Below are 27,661 nucleotides of genomic sequence, written 5' to 3' on the forward strand. Positions count from 1 at the left end.
ATGAGACTCCATGAATGGGAGACCAGAGTTAAAGAACTGCATGTAAAATGAATCTACACTCAAAAAATTTTCACAGAGCCTCAGCGGCAAACCTAAGGCTGTTTATAAAGACAGGTTGGTCGAACCAATTAGTCCTTACTTTTCCTGCAGCTAAAGGCTTTTGTTTCCTTCGTCGCTCTACAAGGTCATTAAAATTTGCCAGGCGCACAGAAAACTGGCCATGATCTGCTTTAACTCGAATTCAGGTTTAACCAAAGTAGTTACAATGCACTGCGCATGCGCTCTATTTGCCAACTCTGACGCTCGAAAAACCTCTTCGACGATCCTTTGCGCCTGCTCCATTGCCCGCAGGCGGCTGGTCCAAAGACAAGGAAGTGGTCAGCGCGCCTGCGCCGCCCCTTCTGCGGCTCCGGCGGGTTGCGCAGGCGCACAAGTACCTTTTTGACCGTAAACATCCTGCCGATTTGAACCAAGGATTTGGGCGGCCGGAAGAGCCGCGCCGTAACGGCAGCCATCTTGTTTGTTTGAGTGAATCGGAAAGGAGGCGGCGGCCGTGGCGGTGGCGGGAGCAACTCCGAGGCTACACCGCACAAGGGCTCCCCCTTTCCCCGCCCCCTCCCCCGACCCTTTTCCCCCTCCCCGGGCCACCCACCCCTCCCAGCTCCCCGCAGAGATACAGGTAAGCGACCCGGCCGACCCCTTCTCAGGCTCTGGCTCCCTCCCCCGTGCTCTTCCCCGCCGTGCTGCTTTAGGGGCGCGGGCTCCGCGGCCCGGACTTGCGGTGAGAGGCGGCCGGCACCGCGCCCCCCGCGTGCTGCCAGCTCCCGGGCAGCGCCCAGCTACCCCGCGCGCCCGGGCCCCTGCGTCCCGGGTCCGCCCTCGCCTGGGGTCCTCGCTGGCCGGGCCGTGTTCCGCGCCTGCTGAGTTACTAATGGTTCCGCTGCATTCCACGGCCCACAAAAGCCCCTCCGCTACTTGGAGGTCGGACAGTGGGGACACGGGGAGAGGAGGGAGGTTTGAACGAGCCCGCTCTCGGACCTGGCCGCCCCCTCGGGGGAAAATGGCTGTCTGCAAAGACGCGGGACTCTGGGCGGGAGCCGGCAGGGAGGCTCCTGGGCGGGCGGTCGTGGTGCACCGGGTGTGGGGTCCGGGGTCCGGGGTCCGGGTCGCGCCAGGCGTGTGCTGGCCGCAGGGCCCGGGAACTCGCCAGCCTGTACTGCTGTCTCCCTCAACCCAACTTCTCTCTATATATTTTTTGTATGTTGGGAATCTCAAAATTTGATCAGGCTATTCTAAAACACGACAGAGTAACATTGCTTCCAAGAACATGAGTGTAACTGGTATTCCCCTTAACTTTGCAAAACTTTTTTTTTTTTTTAATGGTTAAGGATCGAGTGCTGTAGAGAGGTTCCGAGGCTGGGTGCCTTTTTCGTAGCAGAGGAAGGCTTTGAGAATGCTCTGCCAGGATAGTGTAAGGTGACACTGTCGAGGTGTTCAACTAGACCAAGCGGCCTTCAAATTTAAGAGGGAAAGACTGTGGACGTTTTCTTCGTGCTCTCTGATTTGTTAAGCCGTCTTCAGCGTTCCAAAACGCGTTGGTGTTTGAAGGGTTTATGGAAGTGGCTTCTCTTTACAAAAGAAAGTTAATATTTGCTCTCGTTAAACTGTATAGGGAAAAACATTGTCGTCGTCCCCCTCCCTCCCCCCACAAGGGTGCAAAATCCTCTTAAAAATCAAGTGTCAGTGAACTGAAAGGCTGCAGAGTTTTGGAACAGACTGAAGTAGCTTTCCTGAGTTGTAAATACCTTTACGGTTGAAAGCAGCTTTCTTTGAGAAGGTGTTGATGAGGGTGTGTGTCCTTGTCCAGTGTTTGAATTATTTTAGAATTTGTATAATCAAAATTACAGAGGTGTTTAAGGAGTGGACTTGGTGCTTTTTGTATTATGCAGAAGTAAGTTGGAATTTCTTTTCAGACTTAGCAAAGCATGCAGATTCTTAGAACTATCGTGTACTTGGGTAGTTGGGGAAACTAATTCTTGAGAAATATATTTTGTTTTTCATTCTATCTTAAAGGTGTGATCATACTAACTGGGCAAGTTGTATTTTGAGACTACTGTTTGAAACTATTTGGGATTACATGTGCTGTTCCATTTAATTGTCATTATCCCTAATGAATACTGTTTGCTCTGTAGTTGATATAGCTGAAAATCAGGGTTATGTTTTGTTCCTGTTGTTAGGAGAGGTGAGGAAATCTGATTATGTACCCCAGGCTGGCTTTGAACATCCTCCTGCCTCAGACTCAGGAATCCTAGGATTACAGACACCCAAGTCCAGGCTAAACTTCAGACATGAAATGACTTCTTATTACAAATAACTAAGTAAAGGAGGAGTTAAATTTGAAATAAAACGCACTCTGTCAGTATTAGAACCAAAGAGAGTTGAGCAGCCATATGCAAGACAGACTAGACACACAGAACACACTCACACACACACCCCTTCCTCTGTAACCTCCCACGCCACTAACAGACAGCTCTGTTTTAATTTGAGTTAGGTATTGATGTTTTCCATGGTTAGCAACCTAACCTTTAGGTTTCCTATTATAAAAACACATACAGATCATAGTTGAGCATTTTGCTAACTGGATAGCTACTACAAATTGTGATTATGCCTTGACTTCTAGTGTGGTGGTTCCAATTTTGGATTGGTGTGCCTAATTTTTGTTTTTTAAGTATTCACATAAATGCAAAATAGTACAAAAGTGAAGAGCCACTCTCCAGATGGAACTGTTGTCACCAGATTCTTAAGTGCCATAGATAATTTGCACTTATGCAAACTCTCCTAACTGTATACAGATGACCCTACATATCCTTAGCTTCCCATAGGGGGACTAAACCAGCCACAGATTAAAAATGTTAATCATACCTCTTTTGTTGCCTTTCATATTTACTATGGCAATTTTTGTCTGTTAAACCAGTGGGAGGTTTGTAACAACCCTTGACCCAGCCAACATAGAGATAGATGCCATTTTTTTCCAACATTCAGATCAGGATCAGGTCATTTGGCTAGTAAAATACTACTTACAGTGTGCACCTAGTTTTCTTAAGATACAAAGCTGTTATACAATTATTGTCCTAAAACAATAACTTTATACATACTGACAAGCGAAAGCCTCCTTTGACTCAGTAGAAACAGTCTAGAACCAAGCCTGCAGTAATAGCTCTGAAATGTACATGTGTTTGTGGAAAATTTGAGACGGCCATTGTGCTTTGGTATCTATAAGAAATTTGCTCCAGGGGACACTGCCCCAGGGATTACAGCCCCCTCCCATACCAAGAAAGAATAAATATATGGACATATTCAAATTTCCTGATATACCATATTGTTTAGGGAATAATGAAAAGGATGAAAGGCGTACATGTTCACTACTGACACACATTTAAAAACTAGTTCTTACTGCTGTTGGCTTAATCTAAGAATATATACCTTTTACCTTTGAAGGGGCAATTGTATGCTCATAGACCACATCCATTAAGTACAAAGACTCCACCACCGTCAAAGCAACAAAAGCTACACTTCTACCAAGCACTTAGGGAATACAGTTATCATGTATATTCTTTATTCTTATGTAAAATGGGCTAGTATTTAGTCCTTAGGAAATTGGGCAAAACATTCGATACATACTTAGTTCATTTTCCCTGTCTCTTTTTCCACACATTCCAGTATATCTTTAATATTGATTAGTGAAAGCATAGTTTCTGTCCAGAAAGCATGAATGTGTGAAATTTTCCTAAGACCTTGCCAAATTGCTCTTGAAAGAGGGTGGACTAGTTTATTCAGTCACTTTCCTAGTAGGTAAGTGAAATGCTGGTAAAAACAGACCTTGGAGCAGAAACATGAGCTTCACTTTGACTTTCCTTCTTTGCTGTAAAAAGAGACTGCTTTAGTTTTGCGTCCGTGAGGATGTTCTAAATAGCATCATCAATTGAGTTGCTTGCTGCTTTAGAAAACTAGAAAACGGTTTAAAATCATGACAAGCTCTGCTTTGACTTCAAATGCAAAGGTCTTTTGCAAGTGATCAACAGAATTTAGAATCTCCAAAATCTCTACAGATTAAGCAGCCATATTTTAAAGTTTAGATTTATTGAGGGAAGGGGGGTAATGATGCTTATGTTTTTTTCTTTATTCAGATACAGGCTGTAACTGAGTGACTTACTGGAGTTGCTCTGTCTGACTTCCCTTGGTAGAATACTCTCCTGTTACTAATTGTTTCCCAGATTAATTTTAGTGCCCCTCTGCTTTACTTGTTATCTCCCACCACGTGCCAAAATCTATTTAGGAATCTGCCTCTGCATAGCTGGAATGCTTTAGGCACAGGCCTCTGCCCAGCAGCTGAAGTAGTGCCATAAACTACTGACACCTGTTGAAACATACTAGTAGTTTTCATTTCTGGACTCTCTAGAATTTTTTACTTTTTTTAATTGAGAGATCAGTTAGTATATCCTATTTTCTTAATAATAAGCACATATTTAGTAACTGTCTTGTGGCCAACGTTATTGTAGCAAGTTTTTCTCTTATTTAGAACAGAGTGTTTGGAGTGACTTTTAAGAACACATTACGGGGGTGGGGGGGAAGAAAAAAAAAGAACACATTACCATATTGAATTCCCATAAATTCTCTAGGTTTGCTTATACACTAGAAATAGTTGAGGTTTTTCTGTAACAAACTTTAATCCTCAAAATCTCTGAATTTCAAATGTAAGTTTCTCCACGATATGGTAAATATTCTATAAAATGTTAAGTGGCAAACATAACTTAATGAAGTATTATTTCATACACCACAGAGCATTAACCTATTATTTTCTATTATAATATTCATTAGTTTCAACCTGGTATTTGATAGAAAGGTTACAGTATAATAAAGAGCTGATGAAGCTTGGTTTCTTGTTTTCCTTTGAGAACACTTTCTACTGTAAATTAATGATGCAGTTAGAACATTAGGCTCAGAAAAATACGGATTTCAGCATCCTTTGTTACTAAGTGTTGGAAAGGAGGGAGCTGAAGCAAACTTGACTGTTTCTGTCTTGCTATCATACCTATTCCAAAGATAATGTATCATTTTCCCTTTCCCTTTTCATCCCTCCAAACCTTCCCTTGTACCCCATGTTCTTCCAATTCATAGCCTATTTTCTTTGTTGAGAGTGTGTGCGTGTGTGTGTGTGTCTGCGTGTGTGTGTGTGCGTGTGTGTGTGTCTGTGTGTTCCTGAATATAAAAATAAAACCTGTTCAGTCTGTATGTCACTTACACGTATGTTTTCAGGGCTGAGCATTTGGTGTGCTCTTCCCTGGGGAAGACTCTCCTCTCAGCATTCCTTAGTTGCCTCTCGTTCTTTGTCTAGGGTTGAGGACTCATGAGCTTGCCCCATCCCCATCCGTGTCTGCATGTTTATTGGTGTTGCCCTCGTTTGGATCGTGTTTGGCAGGCTGCTTGGTGAGACTTCATGGGTGTGGCTTCGCTGGCATTTCTAGTAGACACAGACTAATGGTAAACCTAACATTCCTCTGGCTCTTAAAATCGTCCCACCACTTTTCCTCAATGATCCCTGAGCCTTGGGTGTAGGAGTCGTGTTGTAGATTTGTCATTTAATACTGGATTCCACTATTCTGGATTCTGAAAGTTGTGGCTTTTTGTTAATGGTTTGTTACAAAGAGGAGTTTCTTTAATGAGGGTTGAGAACTGTGTTTATCTGTGGGTCTAAGGATAGTTATTTAGATTGTAGTTAAGAATTGTGCTGGTTTAGTAAAATGACCGTTGTAGGTTCTCCTCCAAGATTCATGACTTCACTAGCCCCCAAGGACTGGCTAGGTTTCCAGTTCCAGGTTTGATTTCCCTCTTAGAGAGAACACATCTTAAGCCCAACTAGAGAACTGTGCTTGCCATCAAGATATGCATGCCACTCCTGTACCCTTAGAGTTACTGCGCCATGCTGGTCATCATTGTAGTTCTGAGGCCTCATAGCTAGGTAGGACTGTTGGTTGCTTCCCTTTGGGTCCTCTGGTCTGGCCTCCAAAGTGTATGGTGTCTTTAGCAATACCATTTACTGTTTACCCAGGGCAGCCACGGGCAGTGGCAATAGTCACAGTATTTGGTAGAGTCTCTTGGACAACCCTGACAACTATTCAAAAGAGAAGGGCTCTTCATGCCTGTGTTGAGTTTTGCTTAAGGCAGTCTTTGGCTCTTAGAAGAAGCATCATCAGTCCAGATGGGAAATTTTTATGTAGAGTATGTATGTATGTTTTTATACCAACTTATGTATTATATGTAATTTTAGGTAGATAATAATATGATTCTTTAAGACTTTCAGACATCCTTCTCTATTATTTCCCTGCTCCCTCTCTAATTAACCCCCTCCCCATTTTTTACATCTTCCCCTTAAGATCACACCAGGTTATTTCCCTCTGTTGCCTCCTTTTCCTTTGTTACTGTACTGATTTCAGCAGTTAAATCTAGGAAACACATGAGAGAAAACATTCAGAGTTTGTCTTTCTGAGTTAGCAATATGATCTTTGCTAGTTCTGTACATTTACCTGAAAATTTCATTTTTCTTTATCACAAATAATGTTTTTGGCATATATGAATTTTCCTGCCTATGATACATTGAAAACAAAGTTTCTTTTCATCAATAGAAGGAACAGGCATGTTGTTAGTTAAAATATAATCAAATTTTCACTTTAAAATTTACTATTCCCTTTTATGTGAAAAAGGAAATTACAGTTACTCTCTCTTTTTTTTTTTTTTTTTTTTTTTTGACTTAAACCGTTGTGATAAGGGTACATTTTCTTAGTGGCTTACTGATACTAGATACCTTTTTATGTTCTCATTTCTCATGGGGATGTCTTTGCTGGGAAATTTCCTTTTTGCTTGTTTTCTTATTGGATTTTCCTCTTTTTTTTTTTTTTTTTTTTTTTTTACTGGTTTTGACAGTTCCTAACATATCCTAGATTAAGTTCTAGGTAAATAATGGGGCTTTTAGCTTTTTCAGTTTGAGTTCTCAGCAGTCTTTTATAAAGCAAACAGTTTTAATTTAATGAAAACCAGTTTACAGAGTTCATTATGGACAGTGTGGTTTTGTTCCTAAGAGCTACATAGCCCATACATTGGTACCTTTTGTCTAAAAGTGCTCTAGTTTACATTTAAGACTGTGGCCTAATTTTGTGGAGAGATTTTTATTCAGATTTAATTTGTTTCCTATGCAGTTAATTGAGTTTAACGTAAAATGGCCAAATGGAATGGTTTAAGACTTAAACTTTTCAGATGTCTACTCTTTAGCTTTTGTTGAATGTGGTACAAATGGAGTGTTCCTTTCATCCAGGGAGCAGGCAAGTTGCATTCTGATTGCACAGTGGCCTCATCCCAGGGTTCAGATAAATGTAATTTGGTTGTTTTTTAAATAATTTGTATGTAGCCTGTGAGGTTTGAATTTAGTTCTGTTGGTTTTGCATTTTGTTTCTGTCGTTTTGGTCTGTTGACTCTTAAGTCTCTCCAGTCCAGTTTGTTGCAGGATTTATCATTCTCTCTGACTTGTTTCTGCATCTCTGCGAAAAGCCAGATTGGAGATACATGGGTGTCTGTGAGCTTTCTGCTTGGTTGCAGCGATCCCTAGGTATATCTTTCTGCCAGTACCGTAGTGGACTTACAGCTCTGTGAGGTTTAAAACTGAATGGACTTGTTCTCTCTGTTTTACTCTTTATTTTTGAAGATGTTTTAGCTTTTCTGTCTGCTGCTCCCTATTAATTTTAGAATAATCTTACCTGTGGTTCTTAAAGCACACTGTTTTTGCTCATTGTGTTAAAATACCCTTGAAACCGTATGTAATCTCACTGTACTGCCTAGCAGCCACACTTAGAACTTTCGCTGTAAAGTCGGCTCACAGTAAGTGTATACACTGTATGTACATTAGCTTTATCAGCAGTAGCCCAAACTTAACAAGTAACTGAATGTTCTTCAGTGGGTGAGTGGCTAAGTAGATTGTAATTTCTTTCCTCTCATAGTTTCCTCAGCAATAAAGAGAATGCACTGTTGATAAATAGCAAGGTGATTGACTGTGCTAAATCAAAAGAAAGCCCATTCTGTGTGACTTTATTGTCAACATGTTTATATAAAAATATCAAAATGAAATGTATACAGTTTTGTTTGCCAAGGCTTAGGCATAGGGGGCAGGAGTGGGCGAGTCAGTTGTCTGAGCAAACAGTTGGATGTCTCATTTACAGTGTTGAGTACACTTGTACACATCCGGCATGATGGTGTAGAGAAGCGATGTGCTCTTAGTTTACAGGATAGCACTACTGAGTCAGCTGTTCGTGAATCTATAATCCTTCCAAAGTTAAAAGGCCAAAACTATTCATAGCCTGTTAAAGGTCTGCTTTCTAGTTCTTAAAGTGGGCCTCTGTTATTTCAGAAAAGGGCACAAATTCATTTGACAAAAAAGGTGGGCTTAACATCTTCTTGAAGGGGGAAATTAAATAACAAAGTCTTCAAAGGTAATTAAAGAGTTAGAGGTGCTGGGTTCCTCCTGTCCCTGCACCTCACCTACTCCTTGCTCAGCCTGACCTCAGCCTGACCGGCCTGCTCACCTCAGCAGGTGTGCTGCTGCCTGTACTGAGCGCCTTTCTTGGAAGGGGTGGGTTTGGGTTTGTGTTTTTGTTTTCTTTTGTGATGCCAGGGATTAAGCCCAAGGCCTCATGCTTGCTAGGCTTACACATTTCTTTTCATGTGGATACTAGCCAATGAGCAGAAGTATTGTCTGCCATCAGTAATTAGATTGGAAATAGGGTTTAATACTTGGTTGGGTTTAGAATAAGAGATTTTTGATGACAGTCTTTAGAATAGCAATTCATAAAAGGGTTTGACCTGTCTCTTTTCCCTATCTGTGTTAATGTTGGCGGTGGGCCTTGCCCTCATACTAAATTAGGATTATTTTGTAAAATGCTTACTGTACTTTTAGGCTCTTTATATTCTCATACTCAATGTAAAAAACTAGTGTTTCCATATTTTCTACATCTTAATAAATATTTCAGTTCTCACACGAAACTTAATAATTTTTTTTCTCTCCTCAGGTTTCTTTTTATTTCATAGCAAATAAGAAAAATGTTCTACGCACATTTTGTCCTCAGCAAACGAGGGCCTCTGGCCAAAATTTGGCTGGCGGCCCATTGGGACAAGAAGCTAACCAAAGCCCATGTGTTTGAGTGTAACCTAGAAAGCAGTGTGGAGAGTATCATCTCACCTAAGGTAGGTTTGGTGCTGGCGATTTTTATATACTCGTGTGTGAGACGGAACTTGTAAAACAACTGTACCTGTGCATCAGAAGCAAGAGAAGCCTATAGGCAGATTCGCCAATTTTCCTTTATTTTCATTTTTATCATTCAAAATAATAATGATCATAATGTATAGACTGAAAAATACTGTAGACCCATTAGGCTAACGCCCCCTGGTATTGGTGTAGGAAGAGAGGATCTGGAGGATAATGGACATGAGCAGAGGCTTGTTCTTAAAAGTTGTGAGGAAACATCTGTTTTTTTAGGTGAGGGGTAGAGGGTTGAGGTTTTTGTTTGTTCTGTAGACATTTGGTTGGTTTTAGACTTAAATAGCTCGTGGATCTTACTGGGATTGTAGGTATTTTTTCATATCCTTCCTAGGACAATTCTCATTTAAAGTTTTTAGTATCATGAAGACCTGACAGACAAACAGTATCAATAACGGTATCACCTAGAGAACTCTTTCATAGTAGTTGCTTTCCTGCAGAATGTTGTAGGTGCTCACATTATACACAGTATTAGTTGTGTCGTCTACATAAGAGTAAGCTATATTGCCTTGTAATTGACTGCATTCAGAAACTGTGTTTATAGCTCATTTAATTGTTGCATAGCACCAGAGTCCTTTGTCTGTAGAACTTAGAGGATTTGAAGCATACTTCAGCTAAGGTGAAATCGTTCATAAAGTCATATAGGACTTTAAGTCTGGAATTCTAAGTCACTGTTTGGGTTGAATGTGACTATCCTAAGCCTTCTCTTAGGATAGTTTACCTTATTTCTAACTTTTTGAAGTCTTAACTCTTTTCTGTATAATACAGCCATTAAAGAAAGATACAGCAGCAAATGATACAGTTGAGAAAGGTAGTCCTCAGGCCAGAGAGATGACTTAATGAGTAAGTGTTTGATGTGCAAGCCTAATGACCTAACTTCAGGGCCCTAGAACTCATTTAAAAGCAGAATGAAGTGGCTCTAAACCTGTGGCGTGGGGGGATTTGAAAAAGGAGGAAACTCCTGCCCAACACCACCACCATCACACCACCACCACCATCACCCCAACACCACCATCACTACCACCATCACCCCAACACCACCACCATCACCCCAACATCACCGTTACCACACCACCACCACCTCCCTGCTGAACAAAGGCTCATGGGCTAGCTATACTGGAGTTCACAGCACGGTGGCAAACTAGGAGAAAGCCCTTGTGTACCTTAAAAAAAAAGAAAGACAGACAAACATGGAGAGCCCCAACAGTGGTTCAATAGATTAAGGTATTTGCTTAAGGGGGACCTAACTATGTGAGTTCAGTCCCTTGAACCCACGAGATAGAAGGAGATAACCTATTCCAGCAAGTTGTCTCCTGGCAGACACACAAATGTACCCACTAAATAAATGTAATTAGGAAAAGAGATGGTGGTGGGAAAATTCTGACCCCTGGTATTGTTCTTTAACCCTATAGACATATACATACATAAACATTGTACATGTGTATTTAGACTTAAGAGTTAAAAATTAATGTTTTTCTTAAAGGGTGGTCTTTTTTATAATAAATAGTGCTAGAATAAATAATATCAGCATGTACGACAACAAATCTGGAGACATACCTTATTTCTTGCAAAAATAAGTTAACTCAGGGTCATAGACCTAAAATGTGAAGTATAAAACTAGAAAATAACCTATTAAGACTCAGACAAACCCTATTTGTAGAAAATATGCCAAACACTTTAGTCAGATGTTGATTAAGAAAATATGCAGAGAACAAGTAAATATATTTAAAGGTGTTTCCACATTGTGTGACAAAATAAATAAAAAATTCCAACAACCAAATGGCATCACATGTCTGTTGAAAAACCAAAATCTAAAACCCTTGGGGTATTAACCATTGGGGAGAAGGTGGAGCTGCAGGGAAACCGAAGTGGGAATGTTTCCTTTACTTTGCATTGTAAGCCCGAAAGAAGTCTTTTTTTTTCTTGATACTTACCCAGAAGTAGTTGAAAACTTATACGTCTATATTTAAAAACAAAGAGATGTTCGTAGCAACTTGACTCAGATTTGCCGTGCAATATCCTAAGTGTTTAAGAGATCCTCAGTGGATGGGTTGATAAAACCTGGCCTGTGCATTGCCCTGCTCTGGAAAAGCTTCCTGCTGCAGGGTTCTGACTGCAGAACACTCTTAGAAAGGCACAGCTATAAAGGTAGTGAAAAATGAGGGCTTGGGGCTAGAAGGAAGTGTGACTGGGCAGACCACAGGCTTGATTTAGGGCAGTAGAGTTGTGCTCCCTTAACTACGATGGTGAGTATATGGCTCTGTCCATTAAATTCAAGTGCTTAGAGGCACTTTAAAACCAAAAGTGGACTTTGGGTTGCCATATATTGCTGTATAACTTATCAGTTATAAATGTACTAAAGAAGGAACTTGAGAGATTGTATTCTTTTATTTAATATCCATAAATACAAAACTACTTTGGCTTTAAGGATACTTGTTACAGTATGTATGAGTACTGTGTACACTACAGAAAGTCTGAGAGGTGAGAGTGTGGTAACAGATATAGACAGTTTGACATTAACGATAACTGTTGGACAGCACAAAGTACTCACTTAACATTTCGAAATCATTTCTTTGGGGGTCTTTATCAGCTTGTATTGTAATACAGTGTGAGACTGACCTGACACTGAGGAGCCTTTCCTGTTGAGGTTAGGATTGTTCTCCCTTAACTGGGAGCTTCTGTGAACTTTCCCAAGTCCTCCCATTAGACCAGGAACCCTTTGTTTTAGCATACAGCCTGTGTCCTATCTACTGTATTTACATCCCTCTGCTTGAAAGCTTGTCTTACCTCATTTTACCCGCTGTAAACCAAATTAACACAAACACAATTATTTACTAATTGTAGACACAGAAGAGGTACTGTCTAAAAATTTATAGTAGCAAATTTATTTTTGCTTTAAATCACATAAGATAACCACAAATGCAGAGACAAGATTGCAGATGGGGTCCTACACAAATGCAGTGTACACATACAATGAACATAATTTCAAACATATCTTTTAACAAGCATGTTTTTACCATAGAATTTGGGAAGCTTAAGTTAATGGGTATGATTTGAAGAGCTGTCTGGGGAACTCTTGAGTTCATATTTTTTATTCTTTGCATTATTTTTTCTTGTATCCAGGAAAGTTTTGAATATTTCTGTTTCGGTCATTAATGCTTTGTCTGTTTAGGTCATTACTGTGTCTTCTGATGTAGTAGAAAGTAATGAACTTTGGCCTAACAAGGGAAAAGTGTTAAAGGGACATTCCAAGACAGCTCTGGTTGGCTCAGTAGTCAGAGATGGCCGAAGCCTTAGCATTCTGCTCAGTGACTCTGTCTTTTTCACACACCATCACGCCCTGTCTCCACACAGCAGGAAAGGGAGAAGGGCAAAGACATTCTCTTATTTTGAAAGTCTTTCTCAGAAATTCACTGGCAAACCCCACCCCTCTTTCTGAGTTGACTGAAGCGTGTTGAGTACGCCTGGTCCATGACAAGTTTTAACAGACAGGCCTGAAATCATCTCTTTTTTAAGGCCAGGAGTGTTTGCTTCTGAAACAAAATTATAATCCTTGGTGTGCTGATGGTAAAGTCCACAGGAAGGTTTGCCTCCTGCTTCATAGTTACCTTTATGTCTAAGTGAATTTATGAGTTAGTGTTGTTCAGTCTGTGTTAGTGGAACTCACAGTAAATGGTAAGGTGCAATATTTATTAACCAACTTTAAATCACCCAGAAAATACAAAAAAGCGAAAGGTCCTTATGAATAGCACAGGATATTCACTTTAAAGTACACCTGCCTCGAAGGTTTAAAGACAGTGGATTTAATGTCTCACAGGTGAAGATGGCGCTGCGGACGTCAGGACACCTCCTCCTGGGCGTAGTCCGCATCTATCACAGGAAAGCCAAATACCTCCTCGCAGACTGTAATGAAGCATTTATTAAAATAAAGATGGCTTTTCGGCCAGGTACTGTGCCTTGCTTTCTACCACGGTGGAAACTGCTGATTGCCTGTTCTACATAGGTGTGTTTTATTTTCATAGCAGTGTAAGGAGCCCTTCATAGGTAACTATTTCCATTCTCAGACTTACAGCTGAGTCATCAGAGCAAAAATGCTGAAAACTGTGGTTCTGTGATGAATTATAAAAGGTGGCTCAGAAAATGCGACTGAAGGGGGTTCTGGCTATTTTTTTCCTGAACAGTCTTAATGTACTTTTAAAATCACATATGCTTTAATCCTGAGACATTTCATTGTCAAGTCATTATAATTGTTTTGCTTGGGGTAAGATTTGGTTCTAGATTTGGATTCTACCAACCAAAGTAAATAGTATTTGGAGTATTCATCTGAACTCACACTCAACAATTTTAGCACTGATGAAATGTTGCTGTTCTAAGTGATCAGAATATGGGGTGGGGTTAGCTGAGTGGGCAACGTGCTTGGAGGCAAACAAGGAGAGCCTGAGGTTAGTCTCCAGTGCCCATGGAAAAATGGTGGGCCCTGCCTCTAATCCTAACTGAAGGGAGGAGGAGATGGGCTCATGCCAGGGGCTCTCTGACCAGCTAGCCTTGCAGAATCTGTGAGATATATGTTGAGGGAGAGGATCCTGTCTCAACAACAACAATAATAACAATAACAACAACTTTGGATGTATAAGGTGTGCTTTTATATAACAGCTTGTGGTGAGGCTATATTCTAATACTTCTATTTTAATACATGACAGTAAACTACCTATTTTTTTCTAATAAATTTATTGTGTCTATACTATGCTAAATAGACAGTAATTTTTTTTGTCCTTAATACTTGTCATGTTATTTTTAAATACTTTAATCATGGAAAATTTTGAACATAGCTAAAATTTTGTGGTACTATTCCTAAGATAACCAACTCCTATCCTAAATAATAACTTAGTTATTACTTTTTTCTATAAACACAAAGGGCATGAGTCCTGCACCCACCTTATAAGAAAACAACAACAAAAGCCAGGCTTGGTGTGGCATTTGTAATTCCAGTGCTAAGGAAGAAGAAAGAGTCCCTTAGACTTCTTTTACAGCCCAACCAGCTTAATTGTTGAGTTTCAAATGTAATGAGACCCTGTGTCAAGAAAGGTCTAGAGCAGTTGGGAAAAGTCCCCTGACCTAGACCTCTGGCTTCCACACTGCTCACAAAGAAAGCACAATTATTATATTTATTATACTTTTTGTAACCATTGATACTACCCCTGATAAGTTCATGGTAAAAAGTAGAAGACTAACAGTGTTGTTGGCGTGCTGTTTTAGATATTCAGTGCCTGGACATGTAGAACAGGGGCTGTAGCTCATGCTAACATGACAGTAGACAAAAGATGTGCTTCTGTCTGAAGACGCTGCGTGGGCTACCTCTGACCCACATGTAATCTACTCAGGCCTTCAAGCCTCATCTCTCTTTTCCAGGTGTTGTCGATCTACCTGAGGAAAATCGGGAAGCGGCTTATAATGCCATTACTTTACCTGAGGAATTTCACGATTTTGACCAGCCACTGCCAGACTTAGAGTATGTCTGCGTCTCTCCTCTCTTATCACTTCCTTCCTCCTTCCTAAGCCCTCATCTTGTACATTGTTTAGTGTTTGATACTAAGGCACCAGTCTTGATTTATGAATATGTTAATTATAAGATGTACAGTTTAGAAAATGTGTTTTTTTTTCCCTCTCTGAGAAAATCTTGTGGCTGTCAACTTCTAACACAGCTATAATTTGAGAATACTGATAGACTTAGGCGGTGCTATCATTAAACTTGGGTCTTGTTTCAAGATTTCTTTTCAGAGGTATTACAGTTATGTACTGTTGTCTTAGCAAACTACTGAAAGCTGTAATTTTTAAAAATACATATATGATGACTTACATTATTCTGTAAAGAATACAAAGGTGTCATTGTTTAAAACAAACATTTAAGAGAAAAAAGTCAAATGGAGATGATTGTTTTGGCAGAGGACTATTGTTCCTCCTTCCTCCTCCCGGCATTAACATCTAACTTCCATGATGTGCTGGTAGATGTGGCTACACCTACTGAGTGTTGGGGAGCGCAGTTGGCAGTCAGCCTATTTACCACTCTAGTCGTCAGTGTGCGCCTGGGCGAGTTGCATCTCAAAATGAAGCAGACTAAAGTTGCATGAAATAGCCAACTTTATTCAGAGACACAGTTTATACTCAGCTGGCAGAGTGTGGTAATGTAAGCCTTTAATCCCAGCACTGGGGATGCAGAAGCAGGCAGATCTCTGAGTTCAAGGACAGCCAGGGCTGTTACACAGAGAAACTTTGTCTCCACCACAGAAAAAGTCACCTGAATAAGGTGTCCAATCACAAGGGCAGGCTTTTCCATAGAGTCACATGATTAACAACAGCTGAAGTAAACTCCTATCTGCTACACCTGAGAGGAGCACAGAAACACATTCCAAGAATAATTCTGTGTTTTGGAGAAACTAAGGTCAAAACAAGGCTCTCATTTACTTGGATTTTTTTCTCAGAAGGCCTCAGAAGTCTCACACTACTTCATTCTTGGACTGTGTTGCCATACCAGACCTCCACACTGAATTGTCTGTGTATTTCACAACAAATTTTCTTGCTTTTTGAGAAGATCTGTGACTCCTAGTGGGTTTTTGGTTTGTTTCCCAATTTTTATATTTTGTTGGTTGTGGCTTGGTGCTATCCACCAGCTTCCCCACCCCTCAAAAAAATAGCATTACGAATTTCCTGTCAATAACTGTAGCCTTTACAGTCATCTAATATCGGCTATTTAAACTCCCCTTCCCACTTTATACTAACCGTGGGTGATGTTTTTATCTGTAAAGCTTGCATCTTTAGAGACAAGGAATTTTTAGACACCCATAATACTCTGCTTTGTTTGGTTTGGTATTTTTATATTGGGTTTTTTCAAGCCTCACTAGTTAGCTCAGGCTATCCTGGAACTCACTATGTAGACCAGACTGTCCTCAAACTCAACCTGCCTCTGCCTCCTGAGTGCTGGGAGTAAAGGTGTGCACCACCACCGTCCTCACAAGAAATACCAGTGATTCTTAATATATCCAGTCAGTATTTAAATGTCCCAGTTGATTCCTACATTTAGCTTTCTTCTTTTTGGTTGAGGGGTACATGAAGTCTGCAGAATGCATTTGGTTGCTCTGTCCAGTAACTATCAGTCTTTAGAAGTCTAGCTCTGCATCTCTTTCCATCTATTGATCATTTGCTTATGCATTTGCCAGTGGTGTTCTCATCAATGTTTAATGTTGTCTACTTTCAAATTATAAGAGAGGTCATTTGTTAATAGATGAACAAGTTTCAGAAACACTAGGGAAAGTTAGAATTATACAGATCCTGTAAGTTTCATCTAATTCATAATCTGTAAGTCTTTACCAAATTACCTTAGGTAGTGGTTTTAATGTATGATATTTTCTTTCCTGTCATTAATGGATTTAAATTTCTAAATACAAATTAAGTTTGGACTATGTTGATTTTTTTAATATTAATATTTAATAAAGTATTAAACTTCTCAAAGGGGTATCTAGAAGAAATTGGCATACTTTGTGAAACTTGCTGTGTTTCAATTTTGTTTAAAGTGACATTGACGTCGCCCAGCAGTTCAGCTTGAACCAGAGCAGAGTAGAAGAGATAACCATGAGAGAAGAAGTTGGGAACATCAGTATCCTACAGGAAAATGACTTCGGTAAAAGCAAATTGCTAGTCATTTAGTTATGTTTTAATTATGTTGTTACATTGCCGGGAATTAAAAAGGTTACTAGGGTTAACATTTTCCCACCTGAGGACAGAAAAACTGTGTCTAGTTTGTGCTATTATATGTCAGACATCTTTTCAGTTGCTGTACCAAAGTTGGGGTTCTTACTCCTGCTGCTGGTTGTGCAGTGAGAGAACCTGTTATTTGAAGTTGTGTGGAAACTCCAAGCACTATAGTAATGCTACTGTAAAGTAGCCGTTTTAGAACAGTTGCTTGTACTGCTATAACACTGTTCAAAACCGAAGTGGTCAAGTACACATTCGGTCTTGCACAGTCCCACTTTATCAGTTGTAGTCAGAGTGTTAATTGTGCATGCTTAGTTTACCCTATGCAATCTGACTTTTGTTAGGCATTCCCCAGAGGTACAAAGTTTACGTCAGATACTTGAATATTTGCCACCAAATAAGGTTTCAGGAAGCAATATGGCATCATAATTGTAATAAAACATCAACTATTATAACAGTAGCATTTTTGACTTTTCACAGCTAATGACGTACTTAATGTGTTTAGGTGACTTTGGAATGGATGACCGTGAAATCATGAGAGAAGGCAGTGCTTTCGAGGATGACGACATGTTAGTGAGCACCAGTGCTTCCAACCTCCTCCTAGAGCCTGAGCAGAGCACCAGCAACCTGAATGAAAAGATTAACCATTTAGAGTATGAGGACCAGTACAAAGATGATAACTTTGGAGAAGGCAATGATGGTGGTATATTGGGTAGGTGGTCGTGCTTGTTCTCCTGTTTCAGAACAGTCCCCAAGTCTGAGGGCTAAGCATGCAGTGTACAAATGGGAATCAGCTGTCTCACGAAAGCTCTCTAGAAAACTAACCAAAAGTGTTTACCTTTATATACATGCTTTGATCAGAGGTCTGAATTTCACTAGACGTTGAAGCTGCTGCATTTGTTTAACATCTAATAAGTAGATTTGGGGGTAGAGGGTCAAGACAGGGATTCACTTTGTAGAAAAAACTGGCCTCAAACTCACAGAGGTCCACTTGCCTCTATTTCCTGAGTGCTGGGATTAAAGGCATGTGTTACCACACATAGATATTTTTTGTGAAAGTATGAACTTAAAAGTGATTGGTAGAATTTTTTTTTAGATACTAAGTGTTTTCGCTTTTATAAACTACTTTAAGAGAAACAAATTGAATATGGATTTAAATTTAATTCCCTTAAACCTAATGCCATTGTTTCCTAGATTAGTTAATGTGATTATAGCATTTCTTTTTCAAATTTTAACTTCAATTTCTATTTCAGACGACAAACTTATAAGTAATAATGATGGTGGCATCTTTGACGACCCCCCTGCCTTGTCTGAGACAGGGGTCATGTTGCCAGAGCAGCCTGCACACGATGATATGGATGAAGATGACAATGGCTCGTGTAAGCATGTTATGTTCCAGGATTCTTGGGGTTGATGGTGTAGCAATGAAAGAGACACATCACAAAGCAGGTGGTGACACAGAACTACCTCCTGGTAGCAGTAAGCACCCTTGACTGGCTTGGTTAGGATTGATTGCCAGTTCTTGGTTTTTGGTGTTACTCAGTGCTATTCCCCTCACTTGTACATTGGAGTTGAACTCTTCAGGGACTGCCTTGCAAATACATCAGTAGTTTCCTTCAAACCCATGAGGTTTGTTCCACTTCCTGAAAGGGGTTTCTTTTTCCATTTGTAGAGTTTGCGTGCTATACCTAAGCCTGTTATAACCATGTTGCTTTTACAGTGGGTGGGCCTGATAGTCCTGACTCTGTGGATCCTGTTGAACCAATGCCAACCATGACTGATCAGACAACACTCGTCCCAAATGAGGAAGAAGCTTTTGCATTGGAGCCCATTGATATAACTGGTGAGCAAATAGAGTTCACAGTGTGTAGAACATAAGGTCCTAGGTGTTTTCTTTCTCTGCTGTTGAAGATAAGCTTCTTGCTCATACTCTATCACAGTCATCACTCTGTCCATTATAATTTGATGTCTGGTAGAAGAGCTATACAGGGTGCTGCAAAGTGTAAAATTACAGGACTGGCTTTCTGTAACTGTGTTTTAGTCTTTGGGAGTCCTCATAAAACTAACAACAGTAGTCTTGGGTCAGCGAGATGACTTAGTGGGTAAAGGTGTTTCTCAGCAGGCCTGAGGATCTGAGCTCCTTCAATCCCAGTGTCCCACATGGTGGCAGAGGAGAAGCAATGCCCCTAAGTTGTCCTCTGGCCTACACATGTGCTACATACACATACACACACACACACCCCTTTTTTTTTTCAATGTATTTTTAGGAAGAACATGACAGTTTTTTGTGAGAGGATTCTAGTCAGTAAGAATGATAGCTCACGGTGGGAGAAGGGAAGGCACTGTAACAGAAGGACAGTTACAGAGAGATCCATCTTTTTATGTTATAAAACTCGTGAATGCTTTTTTATGAAATGGGTTAATGTATGAGAGTGAGATTGAATCAATCCCAGAAGTCTCTGCAGATGCAGGTGTCTTTGTAAAGTGATATGAATGAGAAGCAAACAGCTAAGGTATGCCAGGATGTGTTTCCAGACCCCGATTGACTCTGGGCTTCTTCCCCTTGATCAAGCAGCTCTGTGTAGTTGTCATTTATGAATTATAACTAGTACAGTAAATGCCATACAGCGGAATCCTTTCTAGGCAACTTAGACTACTTTAGATACTGGGCTTCTATATATTTGGCCTATTTCAAACAAAATAATTTTTTTTTTTTGGTTTGTTTTGCTAAAAGTTAGTTCTTTTTCATAGTCCGAGTTTAAAGTGTTAGAACTAGCCAGGCATGCTGACACTTGGGAGGCAGAAGCAGGTGGATCTCGGACTTTGTGGCTAAACTGGTCCACATATGCAGTACCCTGCCTCTCTCAAAAGAAAGTCAGAATTGGCTCATCACTAACAGGTGGTCAGGCCTGAAAACTTGCATGCATACAAGTAACATCATGTAGACTGAATAGGTTATACATACAAGTAACATCATGTAGACTGAATAGGTCATATTTATGAGTACTTGCGTGCTCGCACACCCACATACATGCAATGGGAAGGGTGAAGGGGAAACGGTGTAATTATATTCTCAAAAAGCAAAGATTTAATTAAAAGTTAAATATGCACACTTTCAAAGAATGTCAGAGTTGAGTGACAGGTGTGACGTGTGTACTGCTTACAGAATAAAGCTCTGTGGACTTCAAGGGATTGACCCTTAGATTATTTTACCTATTTTATAGTAAAGTGTGGATTTATGCAGTCAGCAAATTACATCTCTGTTGTAAATAATGCTTGAAATTTTTCGGTTTAGACATATTGTCTTTATGAGGGCTTGCTCCTATGCTCTTTGTCTAGAAAGGTAGAGGATAGCCCCAGCCCAAGATGAGGAGGGTGTTCTAGGCTGGCCTCTCACAAAAATGATCTTATATTCTTTTATTCTAGTCAAAGAAACAAAAGCCAAGAGGAAGAGGAAGCTGATTGTTGACAGTGTCAAGGAATTGGATAGTAAGACAATTAGAGCCCAACTCAGTGATTACTCTGATATTGTTACAACTCTGGACCTGGCCCCGCCCACCAAGAAGCTGATGATGTGGAAAGAGACGGGAGGGGTGGAGAAGCTCTTCTCCTTACCAGCTCAGCCGTTGTGGAATAACCGACTACTGAAGGTAGTGCAGCTGCCAGGGTTAATTGTGTGTTTTGTCTTCTAGAAACAGTGACATCTAAAACCTTGGCTTGGACAGTTTTTGTTTTAGATACGTAGTTCTTCTTTCCACTTTACATCACAGCTTGCTGAGTGCGCTGTGCTCGGACACGGACACTGACGGGATGTGATTTCCCTGGTGTCGACTATCGCTGTTGAGAGTAGTGCCCAGCTATCCACTCTTAATGTACATGGCTTCAGAACGCCGTGCTTCACTCTGCAGTTAGCTCTGCTGCTCCTGCAGTGGAATCCTGGCTCTACACAAGTGCCCCTGCGCAGCCCCGGGCACATTGGAGCTCCAGACTACTGTAAACTAACTGTACAGGACGCCTGCTGCTGGGGATGGTGCTGTGAGATTGGTGAGCTCAGATGTGCAGGGGAACAGCCGGGTGCTCTCTAATACTCCAAAGCAGCAAGGTTATGGTGGCTGCCCTTTAATGGAAACCGTGCAAACAGCTTCGAAGGATGCTGGTAAAAATGTTTATGCTTTGGAAGGATATATTTTGAGTGGCAAAACCACAGGTCACATGCCTGTATTTGTATAGATAACCCCTCGTGCATGCTCATGTATGCACCACTAAACTTACTATGCTTGAATGTAGACGGGCTAGCTCATGTACCTGTATTAAAATGTCATAAAATACCCTGTTCATACGAATAGAGGGTAATAAAAATCTAAACTATGAGGTGTTCTTCGTCTGTGAAATAATCACATATTTTACATGCTTGTTAATAATAAGTAAGAATAGGTTGTGGTGTTGTGTGAGATAGTCAAGAAACCGTGTGAAGACAGGTGCAAGCATTGCGTACTGGGACAGGTTGTATGTTCAATTTATCAATGAAAATAACTGCAGGAAAATAAATTAGAAACCTTAAAGCTTAATATCATTGTTTTCCACTTTCTGAAATGGCTACATTTATAATTTGAATACTTGTTTTTCAAAACAAATGTGAGAATGTGAAATAAAAATGCTAAAGTGTGCGTATGCTGCTTCCTGATTATGAACTATATTAAACTATATTAAAATGTTCTTCAGTGAGAACAGTACAGATGCTAATGAGTCTTCCAATCCATGGCTTTATAGTTGATGCTGTGCTTATGTTTTTATAGCTCTTTACACGCTGCCTTACTCCACTTGTACCAGAAGACCTTAGGAAAAGAAGGAAAGGGGGAGAGGCAGATAATCTGGATGAGTTCCTCAAAGAGTTCGAGAACCCAGAGGTCCCCCGAGAGGAGCAGCAGCCGCAGCCACAGCAGCAGCAGGCGCAGCGTGACGTCATTGGTTAGTTCTGCTGGGGGGATGAAGTTGGAAATGTCTTAAACGTCACAGCCACAGTGCTCTAGGGTGAAGGGGTGTGCTTGGTTGGGAGGCACGGAGATGCATGAGTCTCCTCACCTTGCTGGATTGGAAACTCAAGTTCAGAAAGCTGCAGGGCTCAGCCGACTGAATTGGTGATAAAAGGGTATCTCACAGGATTGTAAGCTACTTTTAATACTCCTCCCCAACTGAATCATCTTTGTGCTTCACTGCCTGTCTTCATTAGGGAAAGTAACTATATCTGAATCTTAATATACCAATTTTAAAAGTAGATTGTTCCAAAATACTGTTGAAAACTAAATTGTTTTCTTGTGATAATTGCAGATGAGCCCATTATAGAAGAGCCAAGCCGCCTTCAGGATTCAGTGATGGAGGCCAGCAGAACAAACATAGAAGAGTCGGCCATGCCTCCACCACCCCCTCAGGGAGTTAAGCGAAAAGCTGGGCAAGTAGACCCGGAGCCTGCGATGCCTGTAAGTACAAAGAAAAACATGGGTGGGAGAGATGGTCGTGCAGTTAGTTGCAAGAGGCGTTTAAGGAGTCTGACTTAGGAGTCTCTTGGTTTGGGCAGAGGATAGCAAAAAGTGGATCTACAAGAGTGACAGCAGAATTAGGAGCAGTCTTTGTCATATGTGGGAAAGGATGTTAATGCACTCAGCAGAGACTTATTGGCTCTTTGTGAATGGTCTTGCTTCAGAGTGGTCCAGAATCAGTAACCTTAATCACTGAAGTGAGTGGTTCTGAACTAGAATTACGTGAGAATTCTTACATCTCTCAAGTACTGGGCAAGTCATTAAATGATTGGTATGTAGAGAGCTGAAAACCAATGAAGCCATAACTGACAACGACAGACTTTGGCTATCATGAAGTCCTGCTAGAAGAGAAAAACTAGCTGTGGTATCTGGTTTAGGACTCCTGTTTTAAGTCTGTGGAATAAATTCCTTTGAAGGGAAAGCAGGACTCTGGTGACACTAGGCTCCTGTTTAGGTCCTCATCAAAACTACCGACAGGACAGCTTATTGCTGGCCTAGCGAAGCTTCTCAGTGCCCTGTGCTGGAAAGGACTTGTCAGTGAGAGCTCTTTCTCCTTGGACAGGTCATATAGACTGTAACCGCAACGCTGCTCTCCGGGCAGTCTCTTTAATGCTCTCAAATGTTTACCTTAAAAATGAAATAATACAGACTCAGGAAACAGTGTCCTTTTCCATGTTTCTTGCTGCCGAGTCCAGAGGTCTTTCTGAAGGAACATGGGATAGTAAGTTATTGTAGCTTTAAAGTAGTTGGCGTGATCCTGCATTTTAGAGAAGGTGCCATTAAAACCCGCATCTTGATTTTTGTTCTTTTATTGTTTAAGCCTCAGCAGGTAGAGCAAATGGAAATACCACCAGTAGAACTTCCCCCAGAAGAACCTCCCAATATCTGTCAGCTGATACCGGAGTTAGAGCTTCTACCAGAAAAGGAGAAGGAGAAAGAGAAGGAGAAGGAGGAGGAAGAAGAGGAGGAGGTAAGAAACTAAAAGGTTTAAAAGAATAAAAATTAGAATAAATTCTTAGTGTGGTGAGTCATCAGATTTTGTGCTGTTATAATTCCAAGTTTTCCTCAGAGGAAAGGCAGGGGCTGCCCTTACAGATTGTTGCTAGACTTCTAAATTGCATTTTATCATCTTGTGGTCGGTAGTCGATTCTTGCTGCTATTAAAGCCAGCCTCTGGTCTAACCTGCCTGCGGCCTGGAAATCAAACAGCCAGACATACTCCATTTGTGCCGGGTTTTGGTTTTGTTTTAATTAAACCAGAGTGAGACCTGGCTCGTGGGAGTGGAGCTTGGAGCACTGTTCCTTTTTACAGAATGGAAAGTGTTTTAGACATGCGTCCCCTTTCTCCCTGGGCTATGTTAAGATCCTCTCTAAAGTTTTTATCTTGCTGATTTCTGGATCTTTCTTGAGGTGTAGTATAACTTAACTCTTCATCTGATATTTTTATCATGTATGTATCTATTTAAACCTTTGCCTTTGAAACTTTTTCCAGATAACTAAATGAATTGTTAAGATCTTTCCCAAACCTGTTTATATATTGCCTACAGTAGTTTTACTAACAGCCATTTGTTTCTAGTTGCCTTCATACCAGTGACAGAAGTAGATCCTTTCCTTTTGTGTGATGTTACAGTGTTTTAAACTAAAATTTAGTGTCAAGCGGTTGGATTATGCTATTATCTCAGATTTATTGTGAATCAGTATTAAAACACTGCTGTTCTAGGTAAAGCTGCCATCACTAGCTCTTCTTAGAGTGTGGCTCTTCTTAGAGCGTGCTGTCTAAAACCCAGTGTTTCTGGGCAACCTGGCAGCTCCTGGCCCATACAACTTAGGATTCAAAAAGCCATTTGGACGGTTAGGGTAAAATAAAGCATACATTAATAATTAACAGTGTACATCATTTAATATAGAAACAATCTGAGTTGTTCACATAAAATGCAGACTCTTTGGTATTGGTCAGAGATGACCCAGAATATCATACTACAAAGTTATCATCCAACATTAACTAACCTTTCCCAGTAACTAGACTGTCATCGTCCAGGGTTGCGCATCCTGGTGTTTTGCTGTGTTTTATTTACAGCTCTATATAATTGAAGGAAATGTTGTACTTTATGTGATTTGAGTCCTGGCACAAAGTTCTTAACTAGGTGACCTGCAACAATCCATGTTCTATGACTTGCAGAGCATTACAGAGACATTATGTACAAGTGTTTGCTTACAAGAGCTATCCTTTGTGATCAAGGTTCATAGCCGATGGCAAATGATTTTGAAAAGGCAAGATCGCAGTTTTCTGTCAACGAGTCCAAACGCGTCCAACTGTTAAAAGGTTTCTGTATATGGGGAAGTAGTCATTTCAGCAGGCAGATTTTTCAATTCTAATGGCTATTTTTTTTCAGGATGAAGATGCTTCAGGGGGTGATCAGGATCAAGAGGAGAGGAGATGGAACAAAAGGACTCAGCAGATGCTTCATGGTCTTCAGGTATGCCAGCAGTCTACAAAGAATTCTTTCCTAGAAAGCCAGTCTGGTAGAACCGTGGAGCATGCCTTTGTGGGAATTTCTCCAGGACTACATTGCTTTGAAGTATCTTAATTACATACATGAAATGTTAAGCTAGGGCATATAGCTAGCCATGATTATCCTAAAAAGCAGACCTGTGGTGCATTGATTCAGAGCGCACCTGTGTATGTGCATTTCTGTCTTCTGTTTGATTAGCAGCGGTAATGTGCTAAGTCATTGAGAGCCAATAAGCTCGGCTCAGGATTCCAAATACAGATGAGGCTTGAGCACCCATGACATTCTGGCGATTTCCTTTCATTTCTTCAAATGAAGGAATGGTTGATACTTAGGGTTTGTGGTGTTGCCAGGGCTGGTTTGGTTTTGGTTTTATTATCTCATCTATAGTGTAGCAACTTCACTTACTGCCTGGACTTTTTATGCCTTTAGCTAATGTGCTGTGGCCCTTTACCTCTTGATTAGCACAGTAACCCCTTGCATAACTACATGAATGTCCGGTCTCTGCTCCAGCCAAAGGGAGCTTGCTTTGGGAGTGCCAAAATTGCATCATCCAAGTACTAGTTTATTGTGTGAGTTACTTAAGTTCACCCGCTTTGTTGTGTTTTATTTCAGCGAGCTCTTGCTAAAACTGGAGCAGAGTCGATCAGTTTGCTTGAGCTATGTCGAAACACAAACCGAAAGCAGGCAGCAGCAAAGTTCTACAGCTTTTTGGTTCTTAAAAAGCAGCAAGCCATCGAGCTCACACAGGAAGAGCCGTACAGTGACATCATTGCAACACCTGGACCAAGGTTCCACATCATCTGAGGAGCTAGACGCTTTAGAGCTAGTGTTAACTCACTAGGACGTACAAATTGCCCCATGTGTAGGGCACCAGAACCCTTTAAGGAAGTTTTTAGATTTTTGTTCGTACAAAATCTTTGCCTTTTCTTTCTTCATTTTTTTTCCCCCAGTGTTTCTAATTTTGTCGACCATCTTTTAAGGGAAACTGCTTATTTGGGTTGGGTTTGTATTCCTGGAGAAGACAGTACCCCAAGAACCCAGAAGACTTTTAACAGTTCAGAGCAGATGTGTGCAATATTGGTGCATGTAAGAATATGGAGTAACAGTCAAAAGTCCCCATTTTTATGTTAGTTTTCCATTACTTTGTTTAAAAGAAAAACCTGCCTAGGAAAATGCCTGACACTTTAAGAACTGTGGTTTGAGTCCCTTGACAGGAAGAGAAAAATGTCTTCCCATCAGTGAAACCAACAGTCTGGTTAACCACTGTACCTGGGGATAGTATGTGAGGCATCGTGCTTGTCTTCTTGATCATGTTTTAAAGTAAGTCAGTTCATAATGAGCAAGAACTTGTGAGTTTGTGCTGACTGATCCTCTTCGACTATTATGTTCTGAAATCATTCCGTGACTCTTAGGAACTCTGACGCTAGTGCAGCTCAGAATGACCAGACTTCTGCAGTGACGGGACTCCTCAAGGGCTGCAGATCGCTTTCTCAAAGGTGTCTGGATGTTTGCTTGAGTAATGAGATCATGAAAATAGAAATTCCCCTGCCTGCTGAAGGGCAAACCAATGAGAAACTACACCAGATTGACTTCCTTTAAGCAAACAGTGCTGTAAAAACTAATGGCTTCTCTGATATTTATTATAAATGTTAGTACTGATCTTCCAATGCTGCACACTCCTGTATTTGAAACTATTTTAATAACTTTGCAACTGTAATCCTGTATCAGTTTCCTATAATTTAAATGGAAAAAAACATCCTAATAAAGGCTTTATTATTAACAGACCAGATAGTACCAGAAATTATGTGACTATATAAATATCAAAACATGTGTTCACTTTGTAGGACAAAATTATGTTGAAAGTTCTAGCTTAAGTGTTGGCACTTTTATGGGGGGGAAATCAGTTTTAAAACTAAGACTTCCATGTATACCCAGTAATTTAAAATTATGTGAAATATTTTAAATTTGTGAACTCGTAATTACTATTTTAATGATTGAGCTTCTCGAGAATGGTAAGTGTATAGATGCTCTTGCGGTTTCTTTTCAGTAAGACGTGCCTGGAAACCATGGATCCCCTTTGTAAAAAGACACTGTAGATAATTGAATGTTGATTATAGAAAGGTCATTAGTTTCTTGTTACACATTTTGTTAGTCCGGTTTTTGTCGCTTATTGGGTTTAATATTGTTCTTGAAAATAGTCGATGCTATGTTATGTATAACTTTTCTAATAAAAGTTGTGTTTCAAGCTGTATATTTTGGAATATACTCGGTGATATATCACAAGAGAAATGTTGACTGAAAAAGGTACCATGGCCAATATTTCATTTGCTTTACCTAGAGCTATTTCATGCTAATTAAGTGAATTTTTTAAGTTCAGTAGTTACATGAATAATGATGACCATTGTCTGATAGCTTGTGCTGAAAGACAGCACTGTCTTAAGGTAATTCTAAACCTAGGCAGAGTGCTTGGAGTCCACACATAGAACAAATCCTGTGCTCTCT

General features: G+C 40.5%; 1 protein-coding gene across 1 annotated transcript; it reads left to right on the forward strand.

Annotated features, from left to right (window-relative positions):
- The first annotated feature begins 478 nt into the window (after positions 1–478).
- Rad21 (RAD21 cohesin complex component) lies at positions 479–27,410 on the forward strand. Its single transcript, XM_032915295.1, has 14 exons — positions 479–679; positions 9,114–9,288; positions 13,179–13,308; positions 14,771–14,870; positions 16,930–17,036; positions 17,616–17,822; positions 18,364–18,489; positions 18,831–18,953; positions 20,537–20,760; positions 21,907–22,078; positions 22,439–22,587; positions 23,468–23,617; positions 25,040–25,123; positions 25,772–27,410. The coding sequence occupies exons 2-14, from the start codon at positions 9,145–9,147 to the stop codon at positions 25,961–25,963; spliced, it is 1,908 nt and encodes a 635-aa protein (XP_032771186.1). The 5' UTR covers positions 479–679; positions 9,114–9,144; the 3' UTR covers positions 25,964–27,410.
- The last annotated feature ends 251 nt before the right edge of the window (positions 27,411–27,661 follow it).

This window comes from Rattus rattus, chromosome 1 (assembly GCF_011064425.1).
Source record: "Rattus rattus isolate New Zealand chromosome 1, Rrattus_CSIRO_v1, whole genome shotgun sequence".
In the NCBI taxonomy this organism is placed as follows: domain Eukaryota; kingdom Metazoa; phylum Chordata; class Mammalia; order Rodentia; family Muridae; genus Rattus; species Rattus rattus.

Coding starts and splice junctions, on each gene's coding strand:
- Rad21 (XM_032915295.1), top strand. CDS start 9,145: ATGTTCTACGCACATTTTGTCCTCAGCAAACGAGGGCCTCTGGCCAAA. Junction 9,289..13,178: donor AGAGTATCATCTCACCTAAG/GTAGGTTTGGTG, acceptor AATGTCTCACAG/GTGAAGATGGCGCTGCGGAC. Junction 22,079..22,438: donor GGCGCAGCGTGACGTCATTG/GTTAGTTCTGCT, acceptor TGATAATTGCAG/ATGAGCCCATTATAGAAGAG.